The sequence below is a fragment of the Xiphophorus hellerii genome, chromosome 14, assembly GCF_003331165.1.
Source record: "Xiphophorus hellerii strain 12219 chromosome 14, Xiphophorus_hellerii-4.1, whole genome shotgun sequence".
Classification (NCBI taxonomy): Eukaryota; Metazoa; Chordata; class Actinopteri; order Cyprinodontiformes; family Poeciliidae; genus Xiphophorus; species Xiphophorus hellerii.
The window spans coordinates 13633046-13660736 of NC_045685.1; the positions used below are offsets into that span (position 1 = coordinate 13633046).

The 27691-nt window shown below is 43.8% G+C and overlaps 1 protein-coding gene and 1 long non-coding RNA gene across 3 annotated transcripts; one reads left to right on the forward strand and one right to left on the reverse strand.

Annotated features, from left to right (window-relative positions):
- zbtb4 (zinc finger and BTB domain containing 4) lies at positions 1-22276 on the reverse strand. Of its 2 annotated transcripts, none has more exons than XM_032583595.1 (2): positions 22079-22276; positions 1-9439 (listed from the first exon to the last, which is right to left on the reverse strand). In XM_032583595.1, exon 2 carries the CDS (start codon positions 9421-9423, stop codon positions 4018-4020), a length of 5406 nt encoding a protein of 1801 aa, XP_032439486.1. In that variant the 5' UTR covers positions 9424-9439; positions 22079-22276; the 3' UTR covers positions 1-4017. The 2 variants fall into 2 exon arrangements, with proteins under 2 accessions (XP_032439486.1, XP_032439485.1); XM_032583594.1 differs by lacking the exon at positions 22079-22276 and adding an exon at positions 21904-22062.
- LOC116732978 (uncharacterized) lies at positions 17875-19415 on the forward strand. Its single transcript, XR_004341921.1, has 2 exons — positions 17875-19047; positions 19127-19415. It is a non-coding gene; the product is annotated as an uncharacterized LOC116732978 (long non-coding RNA).
- Positions 22277-27691: the final 5415 nt, after the last annotated feature.

Sequence of the window (27691 nt, forward strand, 5' to 3'; positions counted from 1 at the left end):
TTACCACCAGATTCCAGTCCAGTCACCACGATACGTCAATTTTGCATGCTTTTGGTCTGTTTGATAACCATGATGGCAAACTATGGCATAAGAAATGGGCCAAAAAACACAAACGTGTCCATCTACAGGAAACGAGGAGACAGTGTACTGGAGACAACAAGGCTTTTTATTATTAATTTAGTGCTTTTTTTCTTTTTCTTTCTTTTTTTTTTTTTTACAATGAAACTTAACTCACAGAAGAGTCCAAAAGAAATGATAATAATAATAAAAAAAAAAACAGAAACAGGTGGCCGATAAACTGCCAAGGGATACGCTGCTTAGGCAGATTTATTTTGGTTTTTCGTATTTGCACAGTCACACACTCTCGCAAACTCATAAACAAAAAAGGCTTGTAACCACACCGGAGGGGATCTGTGGCGCTCCCCTGCAGTCGGCCACATTGTGTTATTTAACACCTTTAGTCAGAACCAACAGAGGCATACGTGCACACACACTGAAGTACATGTAGTTCGTTTAGAGGAGGTGCAGCGAGCTAGAATGTGCGCAAAGACAGAGGTGGGGCTATGGAGAAAGAAAGAAAAAAAAAAAACGTCTAAAAAAAGAGGCTATTTTTCTTCTGCAGCCTAAAGTTTGACAACGATATGGAAGATTAACAAAAGTCCAGAAAATAAGGAGTAAAAAAACGTAAAGAAAACCTGTGCACACAAAGCCAATTTGCTGAGGATATAAACAGTTAGGAAGCGAGTGTTGCTCATGCTTTGTGGATAACGAACCCAAGTTTACTGACATGTTCCTAGGACTACTGTATATATGCATACCAGACGTTATACGGTTCTTCAACAGGTTACTTGTGTCAAAACAAAGAAAATAAAAAGGAACTGAAACCAACTCTACCATTAATGCAGCTGTACTTCATTAACCTCGTGACTAAATTTACATTCATGTTTTTAAGTTTACTCCCCCCCCCCCATCCCTCCGTTCACTGAAGCCACTTCCATCTGGTAAGAGGGCTAAACAACAAAAACAACATAGTTTAACAAAACCAACACACTGAAAACTTTACACGTAACAAAAAGGCCCCAGCAGGGCGTCGGGAGAGTTTTGGCCCATCCCTTTGGCTGCTAAGCTCAGCCTTTTCCTACCTCTTAGTAAATGACACAGGATATAGATCAGACCTTTTCCCAATCTACCCCTCGGTATTAAGGGTTTGTTTTTTTATTCCCCAGCATCATTTCTTGTTGGATCCTTCTGATTCAGAGCCCAACAGTTTTGTTCCCACATATAATCGTCTTCCTATAAAGAAATAAGACAATACCCTAAATCCTTCCTGGTTGCGAAGATTGAGCCTTTTCCTCTTTCAAGCAAGAGGGAAAAAAAACGACACAATACAAAGGCTGACTGGTCTTTATTCTTTTCCTTTTTAATACCTATTTCAAAGAAATGAGATGAAAAAATGGAAGTGCAATGGTCTACCAGCCTTTAATTATTATTTTTTTTACCCAGTGGCCAGCTACATTTCCAAAGCAGCTACATATGTCTCCTTTAAGTGACCACTACTTGTCTATTTTGTGCACATAAAATATAAACTATTGTAAATGCTATACAGATCCTACAGTGCCAACTTGTCACAAAGTCATCGGGTTTGTTGACACCTAAAAGGATTGATCAGGATTTTTTAATGAGGTTCTCCTAAAACGATATGAGCACTTTTTATCTTGTGGAGCAGATAATTCTCTCATTTTCATCATTTAGTATTAATCCAGATTAGTTCGTCCCAAAGGCTGAAGCAAATGGCTAGATCTAGAGGGACTGTAGACTTCTAGAACATCTACAGTCTCAGAAACGTGATTGTGGTTTTTGTGAGGACTATTAATCTTTAAATGATCACCACATATGCATTTGGCGATTGGCAACAGAGAAGACGCTTATTTACACAGGAAATGTAGGTAGGAAAAAGTTCGTCACCAATTCTCTTCCTGTGTGAAACATGTTCCAAGAACTAAACGTGTGAAGCGTTTCCAGTCAAAGTAAATTGTTTGCAATTTCGGAAAATGCCAAATTACAGACACTGCCCTACTTTTCTATTTCGTAGCACTGATGTCACACAATCTCCATTTTGCATGTATCTTATCAGAAGCTATGCATAATAAAACAATGCAGATGTGATAAAAGCATGAAATATACACTGTTTTCCGCTTAAACAGAACGATTTGTTCACCCTTGAATGGAGCTCTTTTAAAGGCCTCCGTGGCAGCTCTGCTCACTTTCAGGTCCGTCATGTAAAAACAGCATAATTCATGCGCGTGACTGGTACTGGTAATTGCTGCGTCTGGTTTTTGTTGGTGTATAAATATTGTGAATGAACTGAGAGAAAAGGACAAAAGTAAAAAAACAGAGAAGGATGATAGTTTTAAGACACTTTTCTGTTCCAGTTAAAGTGAATGGTTACGATACAGAGAGCGTCTGTAGGTGAAAAACAGAATCAATACGACGCACTGGAATAATACACTTCATGAAAGCTGTATAGTTTTTAGGTAAAAAGCAGGTGATTGTCGAAAGCATAAAAATTACTTTTAAAACATCACTGAAGCTAATGAAGCGCTTAGCCAAACCAAATTTACCTCAACTCCCCATTAATGAAGGGCCTAATAAAAGTTAACACATTTTGTTTTAGTTCTTATTATTAATAAATAACATTCAAGTTAATAGTGTCTACTTTGTTTTATCTGATTTAAGCAGAGTACAATTTGCTTCATTGCATTTTTATTTAAAAATTAACTAGATAAAGAAGGGAACATTTTGACAAAACTGTTCACTTTTCTGATACGTAAAAATAGCACAGAGAGCGGCACTAAACTAGATCAATAGATCAATAATCACTACTTGGTTATTCAGAGTAATAATCAAGTAGTGAGACCTGGAAAAAAAGAATTCCCTGAAAGGTTTAGAGAGTCACAGAGATAAAGATTCATAAAAAAAATTTTGCATAATGCGCAATGCTGTCATTATTTAAACTGAAGTTCTTATAAGACAGAAAAATCTCTTCTGCCGTGGCCCCTCTACAAATTACTGTGTTATCTTCAGCTTCTGGGTTCAGATAGTCTTCATTTTTACAAGCTGCAGATACCTCGAGAGATATCTAATGTAGATGAGATATTAAGTGCTCATAACATTTTAACAGAGCCCTGTTTGAAAAAATCCCAAACTATCTCTTTAAGAAGCTCAGACGATCTGACACTGTCATCCACTCCCATCCAACCATAATTTTGACTTCCTAACGATTTGGATATGAGGAATCGCCTCTAAAAGCACTTCTACACACGGACCTACAGTAGCTATTCCAACGAGAGTGGGAATGCTGCGAGAATCTCACATGGAATGGTCTAGATTCACTCATCCACAAGTACTCAGAAATACACGCACACTCATACCTGCTTCAGCCAAACACTGCATGCACAAACTGCCCTACGTATATATGCATGTACGTGCTTGAATACAGCTTTCATGGACAGTATGACAGCAGGATAACCCTGCATTCCCACGCCCTCGTACAAAAATACGCTCCGACTGTGTCGTTCCATGCCCTGTCCGGACCCATACAACGCCTTCCCTGAAGATCCTCGTTGTGTGGCAACTATAAAGGGAAGTAGACTGGACTAATTCTCCAAGCAACAAACACCCTGTTCGCAGTTTGTATTTTTATATTATAGATATAATAACAAGTCGGAGAGGAAAATGAATCGAGCTCCAGAACAACAACACACTACAAGAGAACAGGAGAGGGAGAGGAGCAGGAGTAAAAAAAAAAAAGGTGGAGAAGTGATACGTCACTTTAACATCGGCCTCTCCACCCTGTTTCTCTACTCCGTCCCCGCCCCTTCACACAAACTTCTGTAATGCCTAGCTCTGATCTCTGCAGAATAAAGTGAGCCAGTCAGCATGGTCCCCCTTCCCCTCCCAGCCAGAGCAGACAAGGTTGTCCTGTTTGAGTTATACTCCTTACAGTGCAGCTGTGTCCTACTGTTTACTGCCGCTGCCATCTCGCTGCTTTTTGCCACTGCCGCCGCTGCTGTAGAGGCCGGGGTTTGCCACGAGCGGGTGAGGTGCTGCACCCATGTAAGGTCCAGCAGTGGCTGCGTAGTTGAAGATGGTGGGGAGGAACGGCAGAGGCTCCACCTTATCCCCTCCTGGCGCCATCATGTTCAGAGCCACAGGAAGTGCAGCCAAGTTATAGGGGTAGGCTAATAGCTGCGGCCCGTAAAGCAGCTGGTAAGGGTCCGGGTAGAACGGCAGCTTGCCGAGGTCGCCCCCGTCAGGTATGATGACCTTCCCCAGTGGGCCAAAGGGCAGTGCTCCAGGAGGATAAGTAGACATGAGCAGGTTTTCATCCTGCTTCTTAACAGATCTGTAGCTGTCTGGCACAATGAGGGGAAGGGGATAATCCTGGGTGGGGTAGTCAGCTGGGGTCGTGTCCCCCTGCTGTGAATCTCTGGAAGAGAAAGTGTCCTGATGGTCCGGCTCAGGCGGCTGGGAGGCTCTGGGAAGAAGCAGAGCGTGTGCAGAGGGGCGTTCAGCGGCACCAGCTGCTCCGGTGGGCAGCGTCAGCCTGTCGAGTCCTTGTGAACTTGAGTGAACCTGCCGGCTCGCCTGAGCCTTCAGTCCAGTAGTTGAAGGGGGCCGGCAAGGGGACTTAGGAGTGTGCCTGCGCAAACAGGGTCCATTTATAGTGGTTTGGGTAGACATATGTTGGGGTGATGCTACAGGGCTCAAAGGCTCTTCTTTAGGGACAATGAGAGCAGTTTGCTCCTGTGGAGAATGAGCAATCCTACAGATTTTCTCTTTCTCAATTTCCATGTTCCTCCTCCGTTCCCTCTGTCTCTCCAGCTCTAGCTCTGCCTCTCTTTGCCTTTCAATCTCCCTCTCCCGAGCTAAAATAGAGGACATGGTCAGGTCTTGTGCTTGGTCGGGGGAGGGACTCCGGGACAGGGGCTGGACTCTGCGATCTTGGAGCAGAGGCGGTTCTTTGTAACCTGTGTGTAAAATTGTACTGGTGCCACTCTGCCTCTCTCTGTCAATAATGACCCCATCCCGTCTTGCGAATCCCCCTTCAGAGTTGGGAGCTGTTGTCATGGAAACAGGAGGAGCAGCAGTGGTTATTCTGGTCTGTGATGTCATGGGCACATTCGGAGAGGTGTTGTTGGAAGTCACAAAGTGCAAAGGGCTGGCTTTTCTGTGGATCTGACTGTCCAGGCTTTTCTTAATTGGCATGCGATAGTCAAGACAGTCAGGCCCGTTCATGACAAGCACGCTCTGGAGTGACGAGGGTCCAACAGGTGGGACCTCAGGTTTGGTGGGTGTGAGGTTAACTGGACTTTCTGGTGGAGTTTGTGGTATGGGCTCTTTCTCTGGAGCAGTAAGTGCATGCTGTGTCAGTTCAGGTCCTTCACTTGAGTTTGATTTCAGGTGTTTGTTTGTAATGTCACTTGGATGGTCATCGTGCCGCTGTGATGCCAAACAGTCACCGCCACTTGGTAGCTCTGGAGGTGAATAGCTGATAACTGAAACAGAAAGAGCACTGGGAGTCTGTCTTTTATCAATCTCTGGATCTGTGCAAAGAGGTTCAGCAACTCTTTCAGGGGGTGTTGCCTCTGAGTTGTTATCTTCTTTTTCTCTTTCTGGAGAACTACTTAAGTCATGACGTCGGATATGGCGAGTTAGCGCTGATGATGTCTTGCACACCTTATGGCACTGCGGACAGGTGTGTCTCGATAAGGCTCTTCTGCTTAGACGACTTGGACTAGAATTGCTGCCTCCTAGTCCAAGCGGTCCCCCTTTATCTTCATTGAACTTTGAGATTTCAGGCGTGGATTTGATCCCAACGCCTGCCGCTTGTTCGCCACATTTAGTGGTCACAGAGGATGCCTCAGTGGGTTTAGGATGCTGGGCTTTCTGGTGGTCTTCCAACTTTTCCCTTGAGGGGAAAGTGGCCCGACAGAAGAGGCATACAAACTCTAGCAGATGGCTGAGCTCGTGTTTGTCTCGCTTCCTGGGGCTTGAGAACCAGCGGCCACATGTGCCACACTCTGCTGCATTCCCATTAGTCCAAGGCCTCCTCTTTATTCCTGTGGGAGTCACTGAGGTAGACAGAGGGGGCTTTGGAGAGCACACAAGGGGGGTGGAAACCTCATGACAGGGCTCTTTAACCTGTTCCTCTACATCCTGTTTTTTCTCCTTTAAAGGGGAAGAGAGATTATCCTTCTTTCTTTCCTCTTTAACATCCTTGTTAGGTTTAGACAGTTTCTCAGCCTCCTCAGTTGTCCTGTCCTCCTCCTCATCTTGGGATTTCTCCGTTTGTTTATTCAGAAGCCTCTTCAGCCTCTCTGCCCTCCTCTTGAGTCGGATGGAGCGCTTGTACTTGAGTTTCCGTTGCCAGTTCTTCACTCTCTGTAGATGTGCCTGAGCCTTTTTCTTAGGCTTGTAGGAGTAGTAAGGTCGCCATAAATTATCCTCTATGTCATTGTCACTGTCCTGTTCCCGCACCCCCTTACGAAAGAAGTACTCCCTCACCTGATCAGGTGACTTGGACCTTTCATTCCTGCTTTCTTGGTCCTCCATTTCCTCCTCATCTTCTCCTGCTTCCTTATCCCCATCTTCTTCCAGGCTGGCTCTACTTAGCGGACGGTGTTTGTGGTGATGGTGGTGTGAGTGGGTTTGCCGTGGCTCCTTAAAGGATGACGTTTCACTGCGTTTGATTTTCGGAGGAGAAATGCTCTTGTCTCTTTTAAGGTCTGTCTCAGAGATGCTGCGCTTCACTATGGCCTCCTCGCCGATGCGCACAGTTATCTGACACAGTGGCCCTGATTCTTTGGCCTGTGAGCCTCCAGATGCTGACACCTCCTTTGTGGCTGCGATTGTACTCTTACTGTGGGACTTGCGGGATTTGTGAAATGCTCTGCCTATCTCAGTGTCGTGTCTGCCTTTTGAGCCCTCGTCTGTTGCGTCTGAACTGTCTCTGGACCTCTTTCTGTGATTATCTGTGTTATCTCTTTGCTTTTTGATTGCTTTAGGACTGCCTTTTATTAAAATCTGGCTGCTACTTGTTTCGGGGGATGGGCTCGTTACTGGGCTTTTCTCACTTCCAGAAGTAACCTGATTGCTATGAACAATGACTGAGGATGACACAGCTGCTCCATGAACTATAACAGAGGGTTTAGTATGTCCATATGTTATAACAGAGGGCATCCCTGCTTCTGTGCCTCTACCTGCTTTAAAGGTTTTGAGTTTACTGCTACTGGCTATTTTGAAACTGCCTCTCTCCTGCTCTAACTCTAGGGCCTCACTTTCATCTGTTCTAATTTGGGGCTCACGCGCAAGCTCAGATAGGTCTCTGTGCTCAGAAGCAAGAGAGATTGGGAAGCCATCAGGGAAAGCATCTGGATCAGGCTTTAGACTCTGAGGGGGGGCTCCTGCAATGATGCTCTGCAGGTCCCCGGGGCCCAAAGCACAGCCAAGGCCAGTCATGGAGAGGGAGGGGGCATCAGCTGGTGGAAGTAGAAGGCCATTATGTAAGCTGTCACTATAGGTCTTGTAGGGTCTCTTCTGGGAGCGCATGGGGAGAAGGCGGTAGAGCTTGAGGGCATTTGCTTTCTGTTTATAACCCCCATTAGCTGTCTTTTCACTGGAGATCAGGCTCGGATTAATCCCGTGAATTGTCTTCTGGTGTGTCTTGAGATTGTAGTAGGTGGCGAAGGCGTCCCAGCAGAAGATACACTGGTAGCGGCGCTCTCCTGTGTGCCACACCTCGTGCTTTGTGCGGTACTCAGCCAGGGCAAAGACCTTGTCGCAGTAATGGCAGGGATATTTACGCCGCCATGAGTGAACGTTAGAATGACGCTTCAGGCTGGATAGGGTCATGTAGGAACGTTCGCACACAGAACAGAAGTAGATGACGTTGCCATCCACCACCTTCACAAAATGGTTCTCATCACCTGCCAGCAGCTCTGTGGCTGCTGCATCACCAGCTTGGATACGTGCCAGGAGGCCCCGCACTTTCTTCCCCGGCCGTCCTTTGCTGATGTCTGTCTGTCCCACAATCACTCCCCCTTCCACTCTCACCTCACCGTCCTCCAGTGGCTCCTCCTTTGGCTGTACGGTCAGGGATGGAGGACGCAGGCCTGGCACCCTGCAGGAGGCCTCGTGGGATTGCAGTCTCTTGCTGTGGATGAAGACTTTGCCACAGTAGCGGCAGCTTAGGGCGCGGCTGCCACGATGCAGCCGCATGTGGACCGTGAGGGAGGAGGCTGAGCTGAACAGCCGATGGCACACGCCACAAATCAACTCTGGCTTCATGCTGTCAGGAGGGGGGTAGGAGGACGAGTGAGGGGGTGCGGTAAGACCTTCGGAAGGTGGGGGAGGCGGTGGAGGTAAGGGTGGAGGGAGGTGGATGGTTGGTGGATGAAGACTCGGTCTGTGGGGACTCCCTGTTTTTCCGACTGGCCTCCCTGTCAGTTTCTCTCTCCTCTCTGCATCTACACCTCTCTGATAGGCTGACGTGCCCAGACTGAAGAGGATCTGAGCCGTCTGAGAGGGCGAGGCCGTTCCATTGGCCACTCTGTGCCTTTCATCCCACCCATCTCCACTAAAACAGCCTCCTAAAGATCCACTGGAAGCTCTTGGGGGTGACCTGTGAATTTGAGAGTCTGAACTGAGTTTGGAGCACTTAAGAGGCGGAGGGGATTTCAGATCCTTCCTGATAAATGAAGCCATGGGAGAGGAGGAGGAGGAAGGCGAGGAGGACGGAGAGCTATCATGTCTTGGGGGCTTAAAGGGTCTGTGCTTTACATCCATGGTGGCATCCAGCTTCCACAGCGACCCCTTGTCTGAGCTCTTGGAGGACAGACGCCGCCGGTGAGGGGAAGGTGAGGATGAGGAAGAGCTGTGACAGTGGTCCGGTGAGGTCAGCGACGTTGGGAGTGGCGCGGCACTAAGCGGGAAGCTTAGGGTGATTTTTGCATTTTTAGGTCCATCACCCATGTCCTCCAGCTTGTCGTCCAGTGTGGCCTCTACGCGATATCCGAGTCGTTTCCCCTTCATGTTCAGCTGCTCGGCTTCCTCTTCCTCTTCCACACACTGAGAGACCACACCAAGACTGTGGGCAGGTTTAATTAGTGGTTCAGTCTTGCTCACACTGTACAAACTGACAGGTGAATGTTGAACTGGGTGACGGGTACTGAGGGTCACCAACGGTGGAGGTGGGGAAGACAAAGGTGACAATTGCCGACTTTGGTGGAGTGCAGTGTCCTTGGCAGCAGTGTATGAGGGGCTGCAGAGGGGAGCGAGGCCCGGAGCCAGACGTTGTTCTCTCAGATGTGGCTGAGTAAGACCCGCATGGGGGGGGTCCCATACCTTCGCACTGGACACCATGACCAGTCCCCGAAATCTGAAAAAAAATCCCAAAGAAAAACTAATATTAAAATAAATAAACCACATCGACTTTTGCATCAGCAAGAAGCACAACAACGAAGATAGGGTCTCGGCTAATTTTCTATTTAAAAATTCTTTACTTTTACACAGTAAAATGTATTTTTCCTATAGCTTTTCAATTACTGAAAACAAAACAATGACATCAAAATTTCCCAATTCATAAAACAACAATTTTGGCAAAAAAGAAGAGGGTCAATTTCATAATGCTGATGGCATCTAGGCTATCTTAATTTGCAAAGATTTTCTACAGTATTACCCACACTAAATATAGATGCAATTTTCTTTATTCTTTTGTTGAAAAAAATGAAAGTTAAACTTTCATCAGTATTTTATCGGTGCTCACATTATTAGTATCTCATAGGACTGTTTGAAATGCAGTAGTTGTTTTGTACGCTAATGTAATAGTCAACCTGCTGGAAGGAGTTTTCCCCCACCTGCCACAAATTAAAGTGACCAAGATGCTAAAGGTCACAGAGGGTGCTTAAAACACCCTCTTTGTGGAAAAGAGAGGAGGGAGGAACGTGTGGGTTTATCGACCAACAAAATCTGGAAAAATGTTTTCATACTGCCTGCTCGCCTCACCATTATACATATATCTTCAATTATGTATTTGTCCAAACCTGGAAAACAATCGAATCAAATTCCATACTTTTGTTTTTACAGCAGACTTTTTAAGACTGCGTAAAAAAACCTACAAAATCAAGTCTTTTGCACAAGCAGTCCCGACCCCGATGAAGCTTTTTTTTTTTTTTGGAAGGCAAACAAAATGGTCCATGAATACTGAACTCCAACTGCTCAGCCGGGATTGGTGAGTGAAAAGAGGCAGAGGGGTAGGGGGAAGGAATGAATGTGCGGCGGTGCTGGTTTAGATTTCAGCGTGCCAAAGCCAAGCTTTCAGAAACGCATTCCAGAGATCCATCTTTCTCGGGCTGTGACACAACATTCCCTGTGCCTAATTGGAAGATGATTAGATTTAATCAAGATTCCCCCAGAATAGTATGCTGACTTAGATCTGGGACATTAACATTCATAAAAATAGCTCTGCTCCCTGTTTGTTTAAACACATTTCTTGTTAGCAGTTGCTTAATTGTGCTAAGCATGATTCTAAGCATTTATTTAAGGTGGAGATTTTCTAAGTCTACACCAGTCTGCTATGATCTCTTTTTTTTTTTATCCAAATGCTGTGCTGGTGGAAACAGTTTTAGCTGCCATTCCCCAAAAAGAAGCTGCAGACACACACAGAAGACATGTCAGTCTGCTATTGTTATTTGAAAAGGGTGCATACTTCTGGGTGAGCAGATCGGGGAGAAAACAGACAATATAAGGCCCATAATGATGCGACTAGAATAAAAATCCACAGTCATGCTTTTCTGCCTTCATTTTGAAGCAGCCAAGCTGCCAGGAAGGCAGGCCGCTGTAAAATTCCACAGGCAGCCCTGAACAGGCAGAAACTAGGTCAGCACTGTTATTGCAGAGGAGAGAGGAGAGAGAGAGCGAGCGCCGAGCTGTGAGGAGAGACAGGGTGAGGATGAGGGAGAGTGCAATGGTGACAGAAAGAGAAGGAGCCGAGGGTTAGCAAGAGAACAGGAGACCTGGGGCATTGAAACAGGAACAGTCAGACTCGGCGCTCACCGTCAGACAGACAGGAGCCCAGGCAAACACTACACGCTCCCTGCATGCACAGAAACTTCCACAAGTATTTATGTGCCTTCAACTTTGTTAAGTGTTCTCAGACAAACTTCACTGCTATTTTTGTGGGATAGAACAAAACAGAGAATCGCAGTTACGTGGAGTTTTTTTTTTTTTTCCTAATAAAAATCTTTGCCACTTCTATCTGTTAAATCTGAAAAGCGTGGTGTCAATTCGTATTCGGTTTTCTGAGTCGATACTTGCATTGCACGTATGTCATGCTGCAGTTACCGTTGCAAGCGTTTGAGGGGGGTGGAGGGTGTCTCTACCAGCTCTGGACATCTAGACTCTGATAACATTACTCATTCCACTTTGCAGAACAGCTTAAGGTCAGTCAGATTGGATGAACGGATTCTGTGTTAGAGACAAAGTCAGTGCAAATCAGAGAAATGCAGGAGGTTCCCCACTGCGCAAACAACAAAACCTGGACTTTGACGCAAAACCAGTAAGTCTTTTTGTTCTTATTATTTATAAAAACTAGCATTCATGTTATGTTATGTTAGGTAAAGACGCTTTTTAAAGTGAGACTGGAAATGTCAGGAGAAGCATTGTTGACAATACTTTTAAAAATGCACTTGCAAATAAAGTGAATATTGACCAGACTGATTGTTATTTTTAGGTTGAGGCCGTTTGTGGGAAGCAGCGTAACCAGAAAATAAATATAATTTATTGTCAATGCCCTAAAATGATGACCTAAGACATTTTTTGCCTAAAGTGATTTTGGCAAAAAATAAATAAATAAATAAACAAAATGAAATTTCCTTTTGTCAATAAATGACTCTGGCTATAAGACTTACGAGACACTATGCATTATATACATCTAAAACCGGATCAAGAAGGCCACTGAACAAGCAACCCAAACATTGCAGGACATTTACAAAAAAATTATTAACTGCAATTGTTCATAAATCTAAATTATAAATGACTCTTTATCGTTGTTGCCAAGCTTGTTCAATAAATGTTGCTAAGACAAAAGTCTCTTCATTAAATAGCCAACTTAACATATGTGCTTTGGACAAGCAGAACAGATCAGGGTTTTTCTGTGGCATCTTGAAAAACTAATTTCCAAAATCACAACACAAAGAAATATAAAATGAAACTCAATCTCAAACACATTTGGTTCACATAGCTCGCATAAATGTTTTTCTTTCCACTTCAATCGCAGAAAACATGATCATCATTGAGCACCTTTGTCTCCTTTTCATATTTAACTTTACAAACATTTCAGTTTGAGACACAGACTAAATCTGAATGTAAATTCTTAAAAAATAACCCGATCTTTTTATATCTTGAACATATATTGTTTAGCTTTAATTAAATCGCAGGTTAGATTATTTCTAGAAATATTATTTAAATCACAGAGGGAAAGAACATTGAAAAATAACTGTGAGCTTGATCCTAATTTAAAATCTTCTTGGTCAGTTTTTGTTCTGGCAGATGAACGAGACGGTTCCACAACCTCAACATTTCTCATCTTTTATGTTTTAATCAAACAACCCATATCTCCCTCTTCAGCTTCATATAATAAAACAAACTTCCACAAGACTGCAAAACTGCTGAAAGACAAAACTTCTTTAAATTAAGACTAAAAACCCATTTATTTTTGAGTTGCCTATCATTAACAATAACTGTATAAAATATATTAAGTCTAGACTAGATTGTAACTTTTCATTACTTCTCTTTATTGTGCCAATGTAATGTAGCTTTTCTTTTCTTGTTTCTTTTGTTTGTTAATTGACTTTTGCTTTTCCACATGTGAAGCACTTTTTAAACTGAGTTGTTACTGAAATGTGAAAATTATTTATTGAGTTTTACATTCGTGCCTTGAAGATGCCTGTTTGACTTTGAACTGGACATGATGGGGTGTGCATGCCTGTGTGTGTGTAGGCGTGTGTGTGTGCCTGTGTGTTTGGTGTGTTCAGAGTTTAACACTGCACATAAAATGGTGCATGTTAAAACTTTCAGATATTGGCAACAGGATCTTATGGCTTCTTTAAATGACGGTTTTACATCCATTAAGAACAGATTTGTGCAGCAACTGTTAGTGGTTCTATTGACAGACTCTCCAACTTGGGCTGTGTTTCTCTGCAGCTCCTCCAGAGTTACCAAAAACCTCTTGGCTGCTTCTCTGATTAATACCCTCCTTACCGAGACAGTTAGTTTGCTGGGCAGTCATATCTTGGCAACTCACAGGTTACAGCAGAGTTGTAAAAATTATTGAATTCTTTGGTATTAAATTTCATAACTGCTTGGATGCAAAATCTAGTAAGCTGTTATATTTCACTTGCCAGGCATCAAAACTCTCCTTGACATGAATATATTAGCACAGTTGGACGGTTTCTCATTGCATTTATGCTCTGACCTTAAATAGACCTTAGTATCAACTGTGTTTTAGTTCAAGGAGAGTGATTGGATGATCACAACAGTAGAAAACATGGAGAAAATGGAGGAATTGTTCAACAACAGCACCACAATTTCCTGTTGTTTTTTTTTTTACATTGTGCTGCCATAGTTTCCAGTTTCAGATGATGGATTTGACCATGGGATGTTCAAAGCTTCGGATATTGTCGTGTAACCTAACTCTGCTTTGAATCTCTCCACCAGTTCATCCAGAACCTGTCTACCGTGTTCCTCCATCTTTGTTGAGCAACAAATCTCTGAAGAATTCACAGAACGGCTGTTTTTATACGCCGATTAAATTGCAAACAGGTCACCTTTAGTGACGTCTAAGGACAACAGGTTGCACTGGATTTTATTTAGGGGTGTCTGACCGTTTAGGTTTATATTTGACATTTTAAACCATCTTATAATTATTCATTTTTTGTGTTATTCTATGACATGAAAGCTCAATAATACTAAAAAAAAAAAGCAACAGGGGGTTTGAATACTTTTGGGAGGCACTTTATCAAAATAGTTCCACACGGACAAGCCCTTTTTGTAAATGATATTCAAAACCAAAAGGTGAACCAGAGTGCAAGTCAACCTGCTGCTGGACACAGAAGTGATGTCAACAAAGAGGAACAGCGAAAACTAAAACAAATGTGCCTTTTGAAGCAATTTTTAAGTGCATAAACCAGCCCATGTTTATTTAAGACCTGGGCCTAAAATAGCACAGACGCCCCAGTCCTGTTCGCCAGGCCTGCAGCCACATTTTGTCGCTCTGCTTTGATACAGGCCTTTATTGTCACTCAGATTTGCTGTGCAATAGATGTCGTGCAGGAAATCCCTTATGGCAAGCGCCAGCCTGCTATGAGTAGGCGGACACGCTGCGAGACGGAGCTGATGCTAAAAATTTCACCATCTCATCTGATGGCCGTGGACAGGAAAATGCGTACGACGCCCCCTCCTTTTTTTTTTTCACCTTTATCTTCTTGTGACGCACATAGTCGCTGTAGAGGCAGAGGCTGCACGACACGCCGTCTCGCTGCGAGAAGGAGCTTTTAGATGTGCTGACTTCACGGACGTACACATAGAAATCTGAGCACAACATACAACCGCTCCAACCTCTGCCTTATCTCTGCTGAAAATAAGCGGGCACAAACATCGAGGAGCATTAATCCACCTATCCGCCTCTTGGACAAACCGTAAATACAACCAGGAGAACTCGGAAGCTATTCATATTTATATTTATATATATATATATATATATAAACAAACAGAATGACTGCTGTCCTTGCTCCAAACCCCACTGCAACAGGATGTTCTGCACAGACAAACACAGCGCCTGGCCTTTGAGAAGTTCATCTATTTCAGCTTGTGGTAGAGCAGAACCGCAGAGCGAGGGTAGGTGCTAAGATTTTGCAGGACAAATTACAAGCAAGACTCTTAAGCACATCACGCAAAACACCTCAAGTTTATTATGACAGAGAGTCGTCACTAACAGCCAGAAAGATCACCGCCTCGCTGTCAGTTTTTCTTTCTATCTGACCGGCTGACAAACAAGCACATTTTACTCAGTGTTGGAGAAATAAACGCCTCACTTTTCTGGTTAATGAACAACAAAAGCTTTATAATTGTACTACGGAAGCAGGGATTTAAGCAGCCTGTCACCAGGAACGTCCGCTCTCGTCTTAACAGAACTTGCATAACAGAAGGCCGGACGGCAGAGGAGCTTGGCTGCTACATCGACTCGAGGCCTTGAACCAGACGTTGAGCAATCTGCTTATTCCTCACTGAAACACGTACTTGTGTTGATAGACAAATAGCCACTAGAATCCAGCAGCCACGTCCCCCCCCCCAGCCCCCCCCACAACCCTCTTTCCTTCATGTTGAAGGAAATCCTGCAAAGTTCAAACCACAAGCAATGTAATATATATATATTTACTTCAAAGAGAAAATGCTATGGTCTGACTGCAGAAAATTAGATTTAAACTAGTAAATAGGATGACAATAGCACATGTAAGGACGTCTGGATTCATTAAAAAAGTCAAAAAGTTCAATAGCCCTTTCAGTTTTTTCGGTCTGCCTACATTGGAAAATATTTTATCCAGTGAGTGGTTCAGACTTGCAAGGGAAAAGTATGTCAAGGTTCACATCAACTTTCATTCATAAAAAATGCTGGAAAGAAATGCTGGATTCACACTTTTAAGACTTTTTTCTCTAGCTGTAGAGAAAAAAGCTAGCTAAAAGTATGAAATTAACAATGTTTTATTTATTAAGGTAAGAAACTATTAATGGAAGTCAAACAATAAACTGTCTTCGCTCACAAAGCAGCAACTTTTAATATTAGCTTGTAAAGTTTAAAGAAAAGAAGACCTGCGGCCCAGAGCACGGTTTATATAGCTGGTATTTGAGGAATTAAAATGCGAGTGTGAGCTGCCCGTTAACTCGCCGTCATTACGTTTCATTGCGATGTTGTCTGGTGTGCTCTCTTTGCAAGTCGGGCCCTGAGACCGCCCTGCAGTGTCCATAAACTCTGTGACCTCCATGACTCTTTGAATGTGGGTGGATCACGGCAAATTATGGAAAACCACATTTAACTGTGCCAGAAATCATGACACAGCTCCGCTCCTAGGAGTCACCAAAGAAGTTTTTCCTGCTGCTTTCTTGGCAAAGCTACTGCCACGAGCGTTACGCCTCCACCAGGATGCTTCTTTGACCTTGTGGCAAATGGGTGAGCTTTCCAAGCGTTTAGGAACGCTTTACATGCCGTTGGCATCAGCTTCAGCCTTGCTGTCAAGAACAAAACAGCGTCAGGACGCTCATCGGCCTGTCAGCAGAATGAGAGGATGCAGGTTTTCTGTAAGGTTTTTTCTCTCTGCACAGAGCACAGGGTTGCCATCTTGCAAAATAACGATGAGGCACAACAACAGAGCAGTGCATTAACTTAGTGTGGGTGTTATGACACTGCAATCTTGCTCTAAATTCTCTGATGTAAAACCCACACTAGTGGGTGTCAGGCCCACCGAACACATACGCTGGCAACGGCGTTACCATGCTTCCTTATGCTTCACTCTAGACGCCAAATTATGATGCTACTAAGGTAATAAACAACAATAGCTTTCCTGTGGGAATTACCTGAACACTAAAGACAATCACGCTTTATCACTCGTAAAGGAAAGTCAGTACGTTCCTAATGTGCACCAGAAGACAGCTTCAGGACTCTTGGAAAGATCCTCCAGGCTGCGGCTTTTTAGCACCCTGATCAGGTGTGAAACGGAGCGCATGACATCTTCTAAAAATGCACCTAAACCTGTTACACGACAACCAGCCATCCAGCATGGCACTGCAGAATAGAAACCTTAATATTAGCTGGAAGAAAATATGTTTAAGATATGCTGTAATGGCTTTAGTTAGACCTGTCACAATAAACAATAAATAAATTAATCGCACGGTAAATTAAAAGAAACTCAATAATTTTCATTTGCTTGATTTCTCGTTTTTCTCTTTTTTACCAAAAAGTGAATGATAAAAGTCTTCAGTCTGGTGTTTTGGTCTCAACTATCCCTTTTGTGAAAGATTATTTAGTTTACAGAGACTTCACATTCCATTTTATGTGTTGTTTCTGTTGTTTGCTTTACTTATATTGCATTTTTAAAATCTCTTCCAGTTCCAATCTTTAAATGTTCATTAGAGTTTAAAGTTGATCGATCTTTGAGAATGTGTCCTTGCATTATTGTGACATTATTACTATTATATTACTTGAAAATTGCCTCAAAACAATATTATCGTTTATCGTAATAACTTCTGACACAATTTATCGTCTAGCTATAGTAATCATTTTAATGCTATTAGGGAAGATGTTTCCGAGAGGCAAAGAAGTACAATATTTCTCCTCTCATTGGCTTTTTGACCAATTGGAGTAGGACAGTGGCCTAAAGAGGCCAAATAGGAAATGTTTTTAATTATCATGACTATAAGAAATGTTTTTTTATTTAGTCGTTCTTTTGTATGATTTATGCAATATCTGCATAGAAAACCTGAAACAGAAGGGCGCCAACGATACAAAGCTATTAAAGTAATTAAGTTTTTTTTAGCTTCAACTGTGTACTTTAAATTTTTAATTGACCAACTTAACTTTCTTCATTTTCCATATTTCTGCACCGGCTAACTCAGCTTGCTTCAAGCAACAAAATAAAAAATGTTAATTTTTTTTTCTGTTTGTAAAAGTTAGAAGATTCCTTTTGTTCTCAAAGGTGAAAATAGAAATAAACGTTAGCTTAATCTCATTAAGTAAAACTTTTAAGTACATATTTTTGCAGCTCTGGACCAACTTTACGTCATAGCGGCGGGGGAATTGAAAAGATTGCAGAACTTTTCAATGAAATCTATCCCTTAGATTGCATTGGTATAATTGCTAAAGTTTATCTGCAGTGCACCTAAAATTTTCCAGAGCAACTAGATCTCATGTAAGGCGTTCACATCGCTCTTCTCAGCAACAGACTGGGTAAGGTCTAGTAAATACGGACCTAAGCTGGAATATCTGGTGGACACCGAGTAGCTAGTTTACATGTAAACAGCTTAGGCTACGTGAGGTTAGCTTGCTAACTAGCTGGAGAAATCAGAGCCAGCATGTGGGCATCATGCCCTGCCTCCTGGACCCTCTAAACCAGGCAACACCCTCGTCTAAACCAAACACAGTGTTTCCAGTTGTGAGAACATGTCTGACCCAGACAGTCACCTGCTGTTAGCTTCATATGAAAAGAAGCACAACTTCAGACAGCATCTGACCTTGATTCTCTTGACATGATGTGTGGAAACGGCCAGACTGCGAACACACCTGAAATGTCAATAAGTACCAGTCTGCGAAAGGGAACAAAGCTGCAGGAAAACACCCGACTGTTTCCCGCCTTGTTTTTGCTATTTTGCTCTGCTTTAAGATTCTAAAGAGTTTAAATGCTGTTGCCAATGAAATGACTGATGGTGTCATCTGGTGTTTGTGTGAGTGAAGTGTTAGGGGGCGTGCCTGCGAGGCGGCGTGTGGGGGGTCTCGGTGTTCCAGCCGGTGTGCCGGCGGTGACGAGCGTTATGGACAAGGGAGGAGCTGGCTGGCTGGCTGGTCTGTCTCCCCACTGAGGGTCAGCCAAAAGGGGCTAACCATCGAGGCAGCAGTTGGTGTGTGGGGCAGTGAGGGGGGGGGGGGGGGGGGTATTGTTAGCAACAACGGCTACTGAACTCTGCACAACCCCCAAGATAGCGTGGTGGAGCCAGCCAGATGGGACGGAGAGGAGGGAGGAGGCGAGGGGAAGTTGGTGTGGCCCAAGGAGTGGCGGCTGTGATTGAGGAGGCATGAGTCGGGGGTTTGTTGGGGTAACTTCAAATATGTCCGTCTCATGTTCACGTTTTTTGATTTGCTCGTATTTCATGTCCTCCCTCAGCAGGGTCGGCTGTGCCCCCACCTCGTATGCCAGGCCATGCACCAGCAAACATGCCCATGTATGAAGAGCTACACTCTCCATGCTCTGCTAGCTCCCTGCTCAGCATGTAATTCTCCTAATTTATCTCCTTGCAACAGAATCACGGGAGGCATTGGGACACGGCAAAAGCAAGGGGAAAAAAACCACCCCTAGTGAGCGGTGGCACAACACTGGTGACCTTTTAGAGGCAATTTCCCCCTAGACAATTCTTACACATGCAATCTCTCCTGAAGGCGGCGTGAAGTCCCTGTGGGAGTTCGCAGTTTCAAACGACCGAGAATCGTTTCAGTAGAGATGCACCAATCAAATGTCAAGAGATCAGAACGAGCTGATTAACATGTGATCTGCCTTGATCAGTGTGAACAACAAATAAATTGTTTTTTCATATCTTTATATCTTATTCCAAACTAAGCACTCACACTACTTTGAGGATATAAGTGCATGAACCTGCAGCATGACCTCTAATGCACTTTATTTAGCCTTACAAGCTGATTTTATATCTATACCTATAATACATAGTATATATACAACGTTCCAAGATAACCTGTGCTAGTAATGCTGATAACTGATTGACAACTGCCTTTGTTTCCAAAGCGGATGGAAGAAGATTCAAGCCACAGCTGGTTCTTTCCACCAGTCGTTATCAGGGAAAAAACCCATGACTGTGCAGCTAAGCTTCCCTCACTCATCTGAGTTTCCCTAATTCTTAATGATGACCCAACTAAAACATTGTGTCTGGGCAGAGAAAAGGTTGTTTTGTTGCATACTTCCTTGTGGTTTTGCATTATGATGCTTAACACGGTTTCAAGCGGAACAGGCCTTGGACCGAGCCGGAGCTGTAGGACAAGCAGGGATCCAAACCGTTCAAACTTCATTCCTCTGAGCGTTTTAATCACTGGTAGTCTGGTAATGTCTGCTTTAAGGGTGATTTTCTTTTTTTGTCTTGCCACTAAGTTATACAAAGTAGCCCTTAAAACATGCTAATTTTCTTAAAAGCTAAACGCTAGCTAAATGCTAGATGCTAATAATAGCTCGGAGCTTCACCATTTCAAAACAAAGCTTCTCCCCGCTTGAGCCGTCAGCCATCAAAGTCAGATAAAAGTTAACAAACCCAGGGCAGAATTATTCATACTCCTGGTAGCTTTGGATTCAATGTTATTTTTTTGAGAGGGAATGAGACTGATGTCTCATAAAAGACGAGATGATTTGAAAGAGGCTCTAGTTTATAAACTGAAATTTAAAAAACGAGTTGCAAAATAATGTATTAGCAGTATTGTAATCATTTCTGTTAAGTTTCTTTTACATTTTCCCACAGGTTTCTTGATAATTTGTCTTTGCTAATTAGGTAAAGGTTTTTGCAGTTGGAAGGCCTCAGAGTAATCACCCTAATTTTTAGCTCCCTATCAGATTCAAGTCTGTCCTCTGACTGGGAAGCTCCAAAATGTTAATATTACTTTCTGTAAGAATAAACATGTTAGTAAAATTAAAATATTACTTTAAACACAAATCTGAAAAGCGCATAAATAATTTTGGGCTTCACTGCAAAAATGCATAAATGTGAGTAATCTTGTAATCCTTTTATCAGTTAGCTTTAAGGCTACATTTGATCTCTCTTATGTGTTGTGTTCTTGAGAAAAAATAGGAATCAGTCGAGAAGGCACAGGAGGCTGAAATGTTAGAAACAAAATTGGAAAACGGCATCGGGCAGGAAAAACCTGATCCACGCATCTCGAGTTTGCAGAATTAGCAAAGCAGAGGGCTGCAGTGATCACCAGGAACTGCAACTTCTACCAGAACCAAAGCTCTGCTGAAGCTTCCTGAACGCGTCCACATCCTTTATGTTTGTGGTATTTGATCAAATTTACTTTTATAGACAGTGAAAACTGTCTATAAACTGTCTATGAGACCTATCATCTGCCCCAAAGACAAATATTTTTTTTGATGTGTCACCCTCTCGCTAACAGCTAAAAATAGAGACATCGTCCTGTTTTTGACACTTCAAAGAGGCGAGAAGCGGCTCTTCCTATTGTGCGACCTGTGACCCTGGCAGGTCTGTGGCAGCATGCATCACATTTTCCATACGTTGAGCACTGAGGCTTGACTTGGCATCCATGGAAACCTGGAATGTGGAGTAGCTGGCAGCAGATGCTGTGTTGTTTTGGAAAAGAAGCGAGGCTCGAGGCTGCAGCAGCAGCAGCAGCAGAGTCAGGGACATCAATGTGCCCTCTGCTGCTCTTCATGAGAGGAAAAAAAACAAAAAAAACAGTGAAAACACGAGGCTGGTCAAAATGGAGGACTATCTGGGCCGCCCAGAACTGAACCCGGAGACCAGAACCGCTCGGCCGATGCTTGATATCATTAACATGGAACTTCCATAACACTTCCTATGATGTTGCTGAGTTTACAGACAGAGGTGGGAGACCGGCCCACAGGATTTGGAGCCCCAAAACAAACCTCCCATCACGTCTAACTGCCTCTTCTGGTGTGTACATGGCGCTGTCCGCCACCACCGCCGCACACCCCATCTCCATCACAAACACGCAAGAGGCTTCGATAAATTAAAAGTTTCATCGCAGTCTGAAAGCGAGTCATCGCTCTTGAAAAAGAACTGCGTGGTGCGTCAGCAACCAGAGGGGAGGATGAGGGAGACGAGGCCTATTACTGGCACACACACACACACACACACACACGCCTGCCCGCGGACGCGGACAGACCCAGCATAAACACACACACACACGCACACGCCGACAGACCCAGCATAAACACACACACACACACAGACGCACACTCTCGAATACGCGTCCACAAACACACTGCATAAATACACACACCCACCAGCCCTCACACCCCGACACACGCAGAGTAAAATAAAAACCTTTTCCTCCTCTTCATGCACGGAGCAGAGCCGCCAGCACAGCAGCAGCAGCAGCAGCGGAGTGAAGCAGGAAAAAAAAAAAAAAAAACAAGCAGGAAAACCACCAAATTCAACCTCTCTTCCTCTTATTCTCCCTGTCTGTCTCTCAGGAAGGCGAGCATAGAAGAGAACGTACCTCGGAAAACCTCCTGCTGCATCTCTGCTGCGATGTGTTCTCTCCCCTTACACTCCCTCTCTCCCCCTCGGTCTGTGAGTGCGCACGCCTGCTTCAGTGTGTGTGAGTTGCTGTGTGTGTGTTTGAGAGAGAGAGAGAGAGAAAGAGAAAGAGAGAGGGAGAGTGCAGGGAGAGGCGGTGCACACACGCATACAGCCAGCAGTGTGTGAAGACAGAGGGCAGGAGTGATTCTCACACTCGAACTTGCTTGCTCTCCTTCACTCACTCCCCTTTTCTTGCTTTCTGTCTTTTTCTCCTCTCTCACACCAGTTTTTCCTCTTTGAAAATAGGAATTCTTACTGGTTTTGCTCTTTTTTTCCCCTAAATTATCCAGCAAGTGAATCCTCCACAGATCTACACACCCTGAACTGACTCTCACTCCCCCCACCCCCCCTCTGAATCCAATCTTCTTTTTATTTGGAAGTGTTGTTCACTCTCTCCAACACACACACATAGAGATACTTTATATACACAAAGCCCAGCGATAGGGAGAGGGAGGGAGAGGCAGAGGGAGACGGGAGTGGGAGAGCAGGCAAGCAAGAGGACGCCATTTAAGCAGTTTGTTACGAGCACTGCAAGTCCCCAAAATGGCTGAAAACAAACAGGAACCACGCCAACTCCCAAAAAACCTGGGCACCAAGGACGGACGGATGGAGGGACAAGAGGACGGAGAGGGGAGTGAGAGAGGAGTGAGCTGGAGGGACAGCAGGAAAGTGAGACAGAGGGAGAGGACAAACTGGCCGCAGTCAAATGGTGGAAGGAAGCAAAACAAAAAAAGTTGAGGGGAAAATGGAGGCGTTAAAGGGCCGCTCGTCTCGCCTGACGCTGAGCGTCAGTAAACTTCAGTGATCAGTCATAGCCGCCTTTTAAAAAGAAAGCGAAAATCAGTGCAGGAAAGGCAGAGACATCCTGACTGAGTGTCACTGCTGGGAGGGGTCAAACACTGCTTCATAAGACATTTCCAATAACTGCACAGGCAAAAACCTTTGACTTGATATTCTAATGAGCAACCAATGGCAGGTCAGTCAGAAAATGGGAGGAGCTAACACCGCTGTCAAGCTAGCATCAGGATGCAAGCAGGAAAGTTTTAAAAGGACAGACCGGGATGTGAAAGTTGGAACGGCAGCACATCTGTAGCAAGTTAATACGAAACCAGTGATGATTTGGGAAGCCGTGTCATCTGCTGGTGTTTCTCCACTGAGTCTTATCAAGTCCAATGTGAGCACAGATGTCTCCCAGGACATTTGAATGAATTTATTTCAACTTACAGCAGGACCTAGCACCTGAACACATTGCCAAAAGTACCAATAAGTCTGTGATTGACTGGGCCACTGGGCTGCTTCTTTGATTATTGCCCTCATTGGTGGTGGTCATGTAAATTTAGATAAATAGGTTTGTAGTTGGGTTATACTCTTTATTTTCAGATATAGTATATACCCTCACAGATACAGATATAACAAAGGGGACTGAATATAAATGCCCAACACACTTTTGAGATTTAGATTTGTAAAACGTCTTGAAAAATGATCATTTTTCTCCTCTCCGTCCTCTCGTCCCTCCAACCGTCCATCCTTGGTGCCCAGGTTTTTTGGGAGTTGGCGTCATTCTTGTTTGTTTTCACAAGTGTGTGATAATTTTTCTTTTACAAGGAAGTGAAACTACACACTGTGTTTATCACAGAAAATTTTAACAAATTACAGTGAAGTTTTTGTTTTCCATGTAAAAAGGACTTCATCAGGTAATTCCTCAAGTCCTTTATCTGCCACATTTGTATGTTTGGTTGGATTCAATCCATCAGGGGAGAAATTGGCTCAGGTTGCAACAATGGGTCAAACAGACTCCAGACTCAAAATGTCCCATTTCGCTAGCGTACGTCAAAACAGTGAGCAGAACTTTATGTTTTCAAAGATTTTCAAAGCCCCCCTCCCACAACATATTTTACGTCTCTACCAAAGCGTGAGCAGCAGTGTCCGGGGCAGCCGGTTTCCAAGTGTAAAATCAGAGGAATGCCTGTTAAAAAGAGACAGAGGGGAAAAGTTGGACTGGCATGTACAGAAACTGGGCCACTCATTGACAGTCCATGCCCTCGGCTAAAAGGGTTCAAGTGTTGCCAGAGACAAAGCTGGCCAATTAACTGCTTTTAGAGCTACCTGGGGCTAGACTGAAACTACTGGGAACAAGATACCATTATGTTTTGTGGCACCGCCACTCAAACACCATCCAGGCTTGTAAACCAGGTATCAGTTCTGATTTATCTGTGAAAATAGAGGCGCGTTGCCTTCAAGCAACAACTGGTGTTGTGTTTGGTTAAAAGGCGACCTATTGTGCTTCCCTGGACAGGTTAGGATAGGTCTACACAAACATGTTCATTATATTTTTAGCAAAAATTCATTCTCAGAAAATGAGAGTTTAGTTTGCACAGTTCTGCCTATTGTGAGCTCATTTCAGAATGAGATGTTTTAGGGCCTTTGTCACTTTAAATCCACAGAAGCTGCTTCTGGCCACACCCCGTCCCCCCAACCCAATGGTTACACTCCTACAGGAAAATAGCACACAAACAAATGCGCAATTATACAACCGTACATCTTTGAAAAGCAGACGTGGAGCCTCCAGCACAACCGACAAGAAAACAGCAAGTGATTTCTGAAAGGTAAGTCAACATCAAAACACTTGTTTTTTCCAGCAGCCATTGTACAGCACATACTGTGGTAAAAACCAGCTGACCAAATAAATGATCTGGACCTCCACTTGGGTTGATAAGTGACGGCAAGGTTTCCCCCAGAAAGCTTGCTAAGCCTGGTGGTGGTTGGGTGCTAGGGCAGTCATTCATGTTTTTGAGTTGAAAATATCACTTGATAATTGTGTGTTACTAAAAGATTGGAAGATTAACACCTCAACATCAACTCTGATGTCTTAAAAATGCAAACATTTTTAAAAGACTTAAATAAATAAACAATTCTTAGCCTGGTGGGGGCACAAGTAAAGCCTGGTGGCCCGCCAGGCTTATAATACACTGGGGGAAACCCTGTGACGGGCTGGGATTTGCTGGGGTTGCTAGGTAACGGGCTGTGCTTGCTGATTTGTGATGTTACATTCTGGAGGTTTTTCAAACAGCTCATTTTCCAGACACCAAGAAACATATTGGTGTCTAGATGGGTGATTTATTTCATTTTATTAATTTTTTTAAATGCCTTTGCTATCTTTAGAAGTAAAAAAAATGTGCAAAATGTGAATTTTGCATCATAGATTCCCTTTAAATTTTAAGTCTGCATCATTTTCCTTCATGGGTCGCTCTGGAGTATAAGATTTAGTCTCCGTTGCAACAAGAGAGCAGAAAAGTTCCTGTTGGGGTGGAAGAAAGTTGGAGTCCTGCTTGGCTTCGCCACCATCACACGTCCCACTGTCCCTCTGAGTGGAAACCGCCCGGTCCACACATACACCCCCCCCCCCCCACACACACACACACACACACACACCTTCCCTCCAGCAGCAACTCTCACACAAGTACACACCAAGTGAACCTTGACGCCAACAACCTCCCCCTCCCTCCCCTCCATGGCCTTTCCCTCTCTCTCTCTCTTTCATCACTCTATCTCAGCCTCATTGTACGCTGCCACACTCGTCTCCATGGAGACCGCTCTGAGGCTGGTTGTTGCTCCTGTGACCTCTCTGGCTCATGGAGTTGAACAAACTTTTTTTCCTCTCCTCGGCTCCCCCCTCTCCGATCCCCCCTGCTACTTCCATCCTCTCTCGTGTGCTGCTGCACGTCTTCAAAGCATTTCCAGGGTGTGCGTGGGTGTGGGGGTGGGTAGGGGTGTGTGTGTGTGTGTGTGTGAGAGAGAGAGAGAGAGAGAGAGAGAGAGAGAGAAAACATAAAAGCTGGATGTGAAATTAAGAAAAGACGAAGCGGAGAGAACCCTTCTGTGTGTGACGCAAACTGCCTGTTGGCAAAAACAATGTGTGCGTGCGTGTACGTGCGGGTGTGTGTGTGTGGATGTGGGCGTGGGGGCGTGTGTGTGTGTGTGTGTGGATGTGGGCGTGGGGGCGTGTGTGTGTGTGTGTGTGGTGGAGCAAGCCAGGCGCTCAGTCCATGCATGTGTCCCAGCATTGTTCTGCGGCCGCAGCCGGTCGCCAGCTTCGCATTCAGAGACACCCCCATCGTCCATCTATGCCTATTCATGGCTGTTCGGTCGAACGTGATCGCAGCTTTTCATGCTGCGCTATAAAGCGAGACGACTGAATATGCAAAGATGTAACAACCAAGGAAGCCATCTTGGTACAAATTCTGAGCAATTATCACATCAAGACTTATTTAAATGATCTCCTTTGAGACAAAAAACTGACTTTAAATGAGTCGCGGGTTGGTTTTAATGGACCAGCACGACTTCCCACAGAGGTACACAAATGATACCAGCTCCATTGTGCCATTAAAACAACTTTTCCGACTGGGTTTTTGTTTGTTTGGCATCATCTACCAGTTCAGAAATGAGGAGGAAAAACTAAATTACATAAAAACTAAAAAACAGATTTAATTTTTTTCCCCCAGACATCTGGACATTTTCTCTGGAAAACTATGGAGATTATTCTGCAAAGCAGGAATAACATCGCATACAAGACAAGAGAGTCTTCAGTCAGAGGAGTGTCCATCACCGCTGTATTACTGACTGCTACAGGAGAACATTAAATAATATTAATTACAATGTCATTTAACATTTCTCTGGGATCAATAAAGTATTTTTGATCTCCAAGAACGAGCCTGGATGAGCGGATATTGTCAACAAATGGATGCTCAAACATTCCAACTAATTATTTTACTTTCATTTCACACTTTAAATTATCTTGAATTTATACTGTAATAAATAAAAACAACAATGTGCAGTTTAACGTATTTTACATACAAAGACAGACACTAAAAAATGCCAGTTTTCCAGCGTAATTCACGCTGCGACTCTCTTCTGCAGGGCACATAGCAGCAGTAGGTGGACGTCAGCCTGAGCCGTGTCGTTTGGTGAGACGGTTTGTTGTTTCTGTCTTACCTCACCTTTCTAAACTTCTCATCAAGTAGAATTACTTTGATTACGACGGCTGGATAAATTGCAACCTATCAGGATTGTGAGTTTAAACTTTACCAGGCTGAGGCTCTTCTGTAATGGTTTCTCAGAGCGACATCTCTGGTTGAGTTCTGTGTTCACTGGGACAGATGATGGCGTTGACTTAGCTGTAAAACTGGACAGCATGCATCAATTTATGCCTCTTTAATATTAAAAATACTTTAAATCCTCTCTGATGGTCTGACTGTAAGTGCCTTGCATTGAAAACCTGAGCTGACTAGATGCTAAAATAACCAAAATAAAACTCAACTTATTTGTTCGTAAATAAAAACTGAGCAAAAAAATATCAAACCTGATACTTCTAGAGAAGTATCAGGAAGGAAGAGAATAGCATTAGTAGCTAAAATGCTAAGATTAGCATTTTAGCTAATCTAGCTAAAAGGCATTTAGTAGGTTAAAAATGCAGCTCTGAGTGCAAATTGTTGACTTTGTAAAGTACTCACACGTTTTAATGGAACGGTCT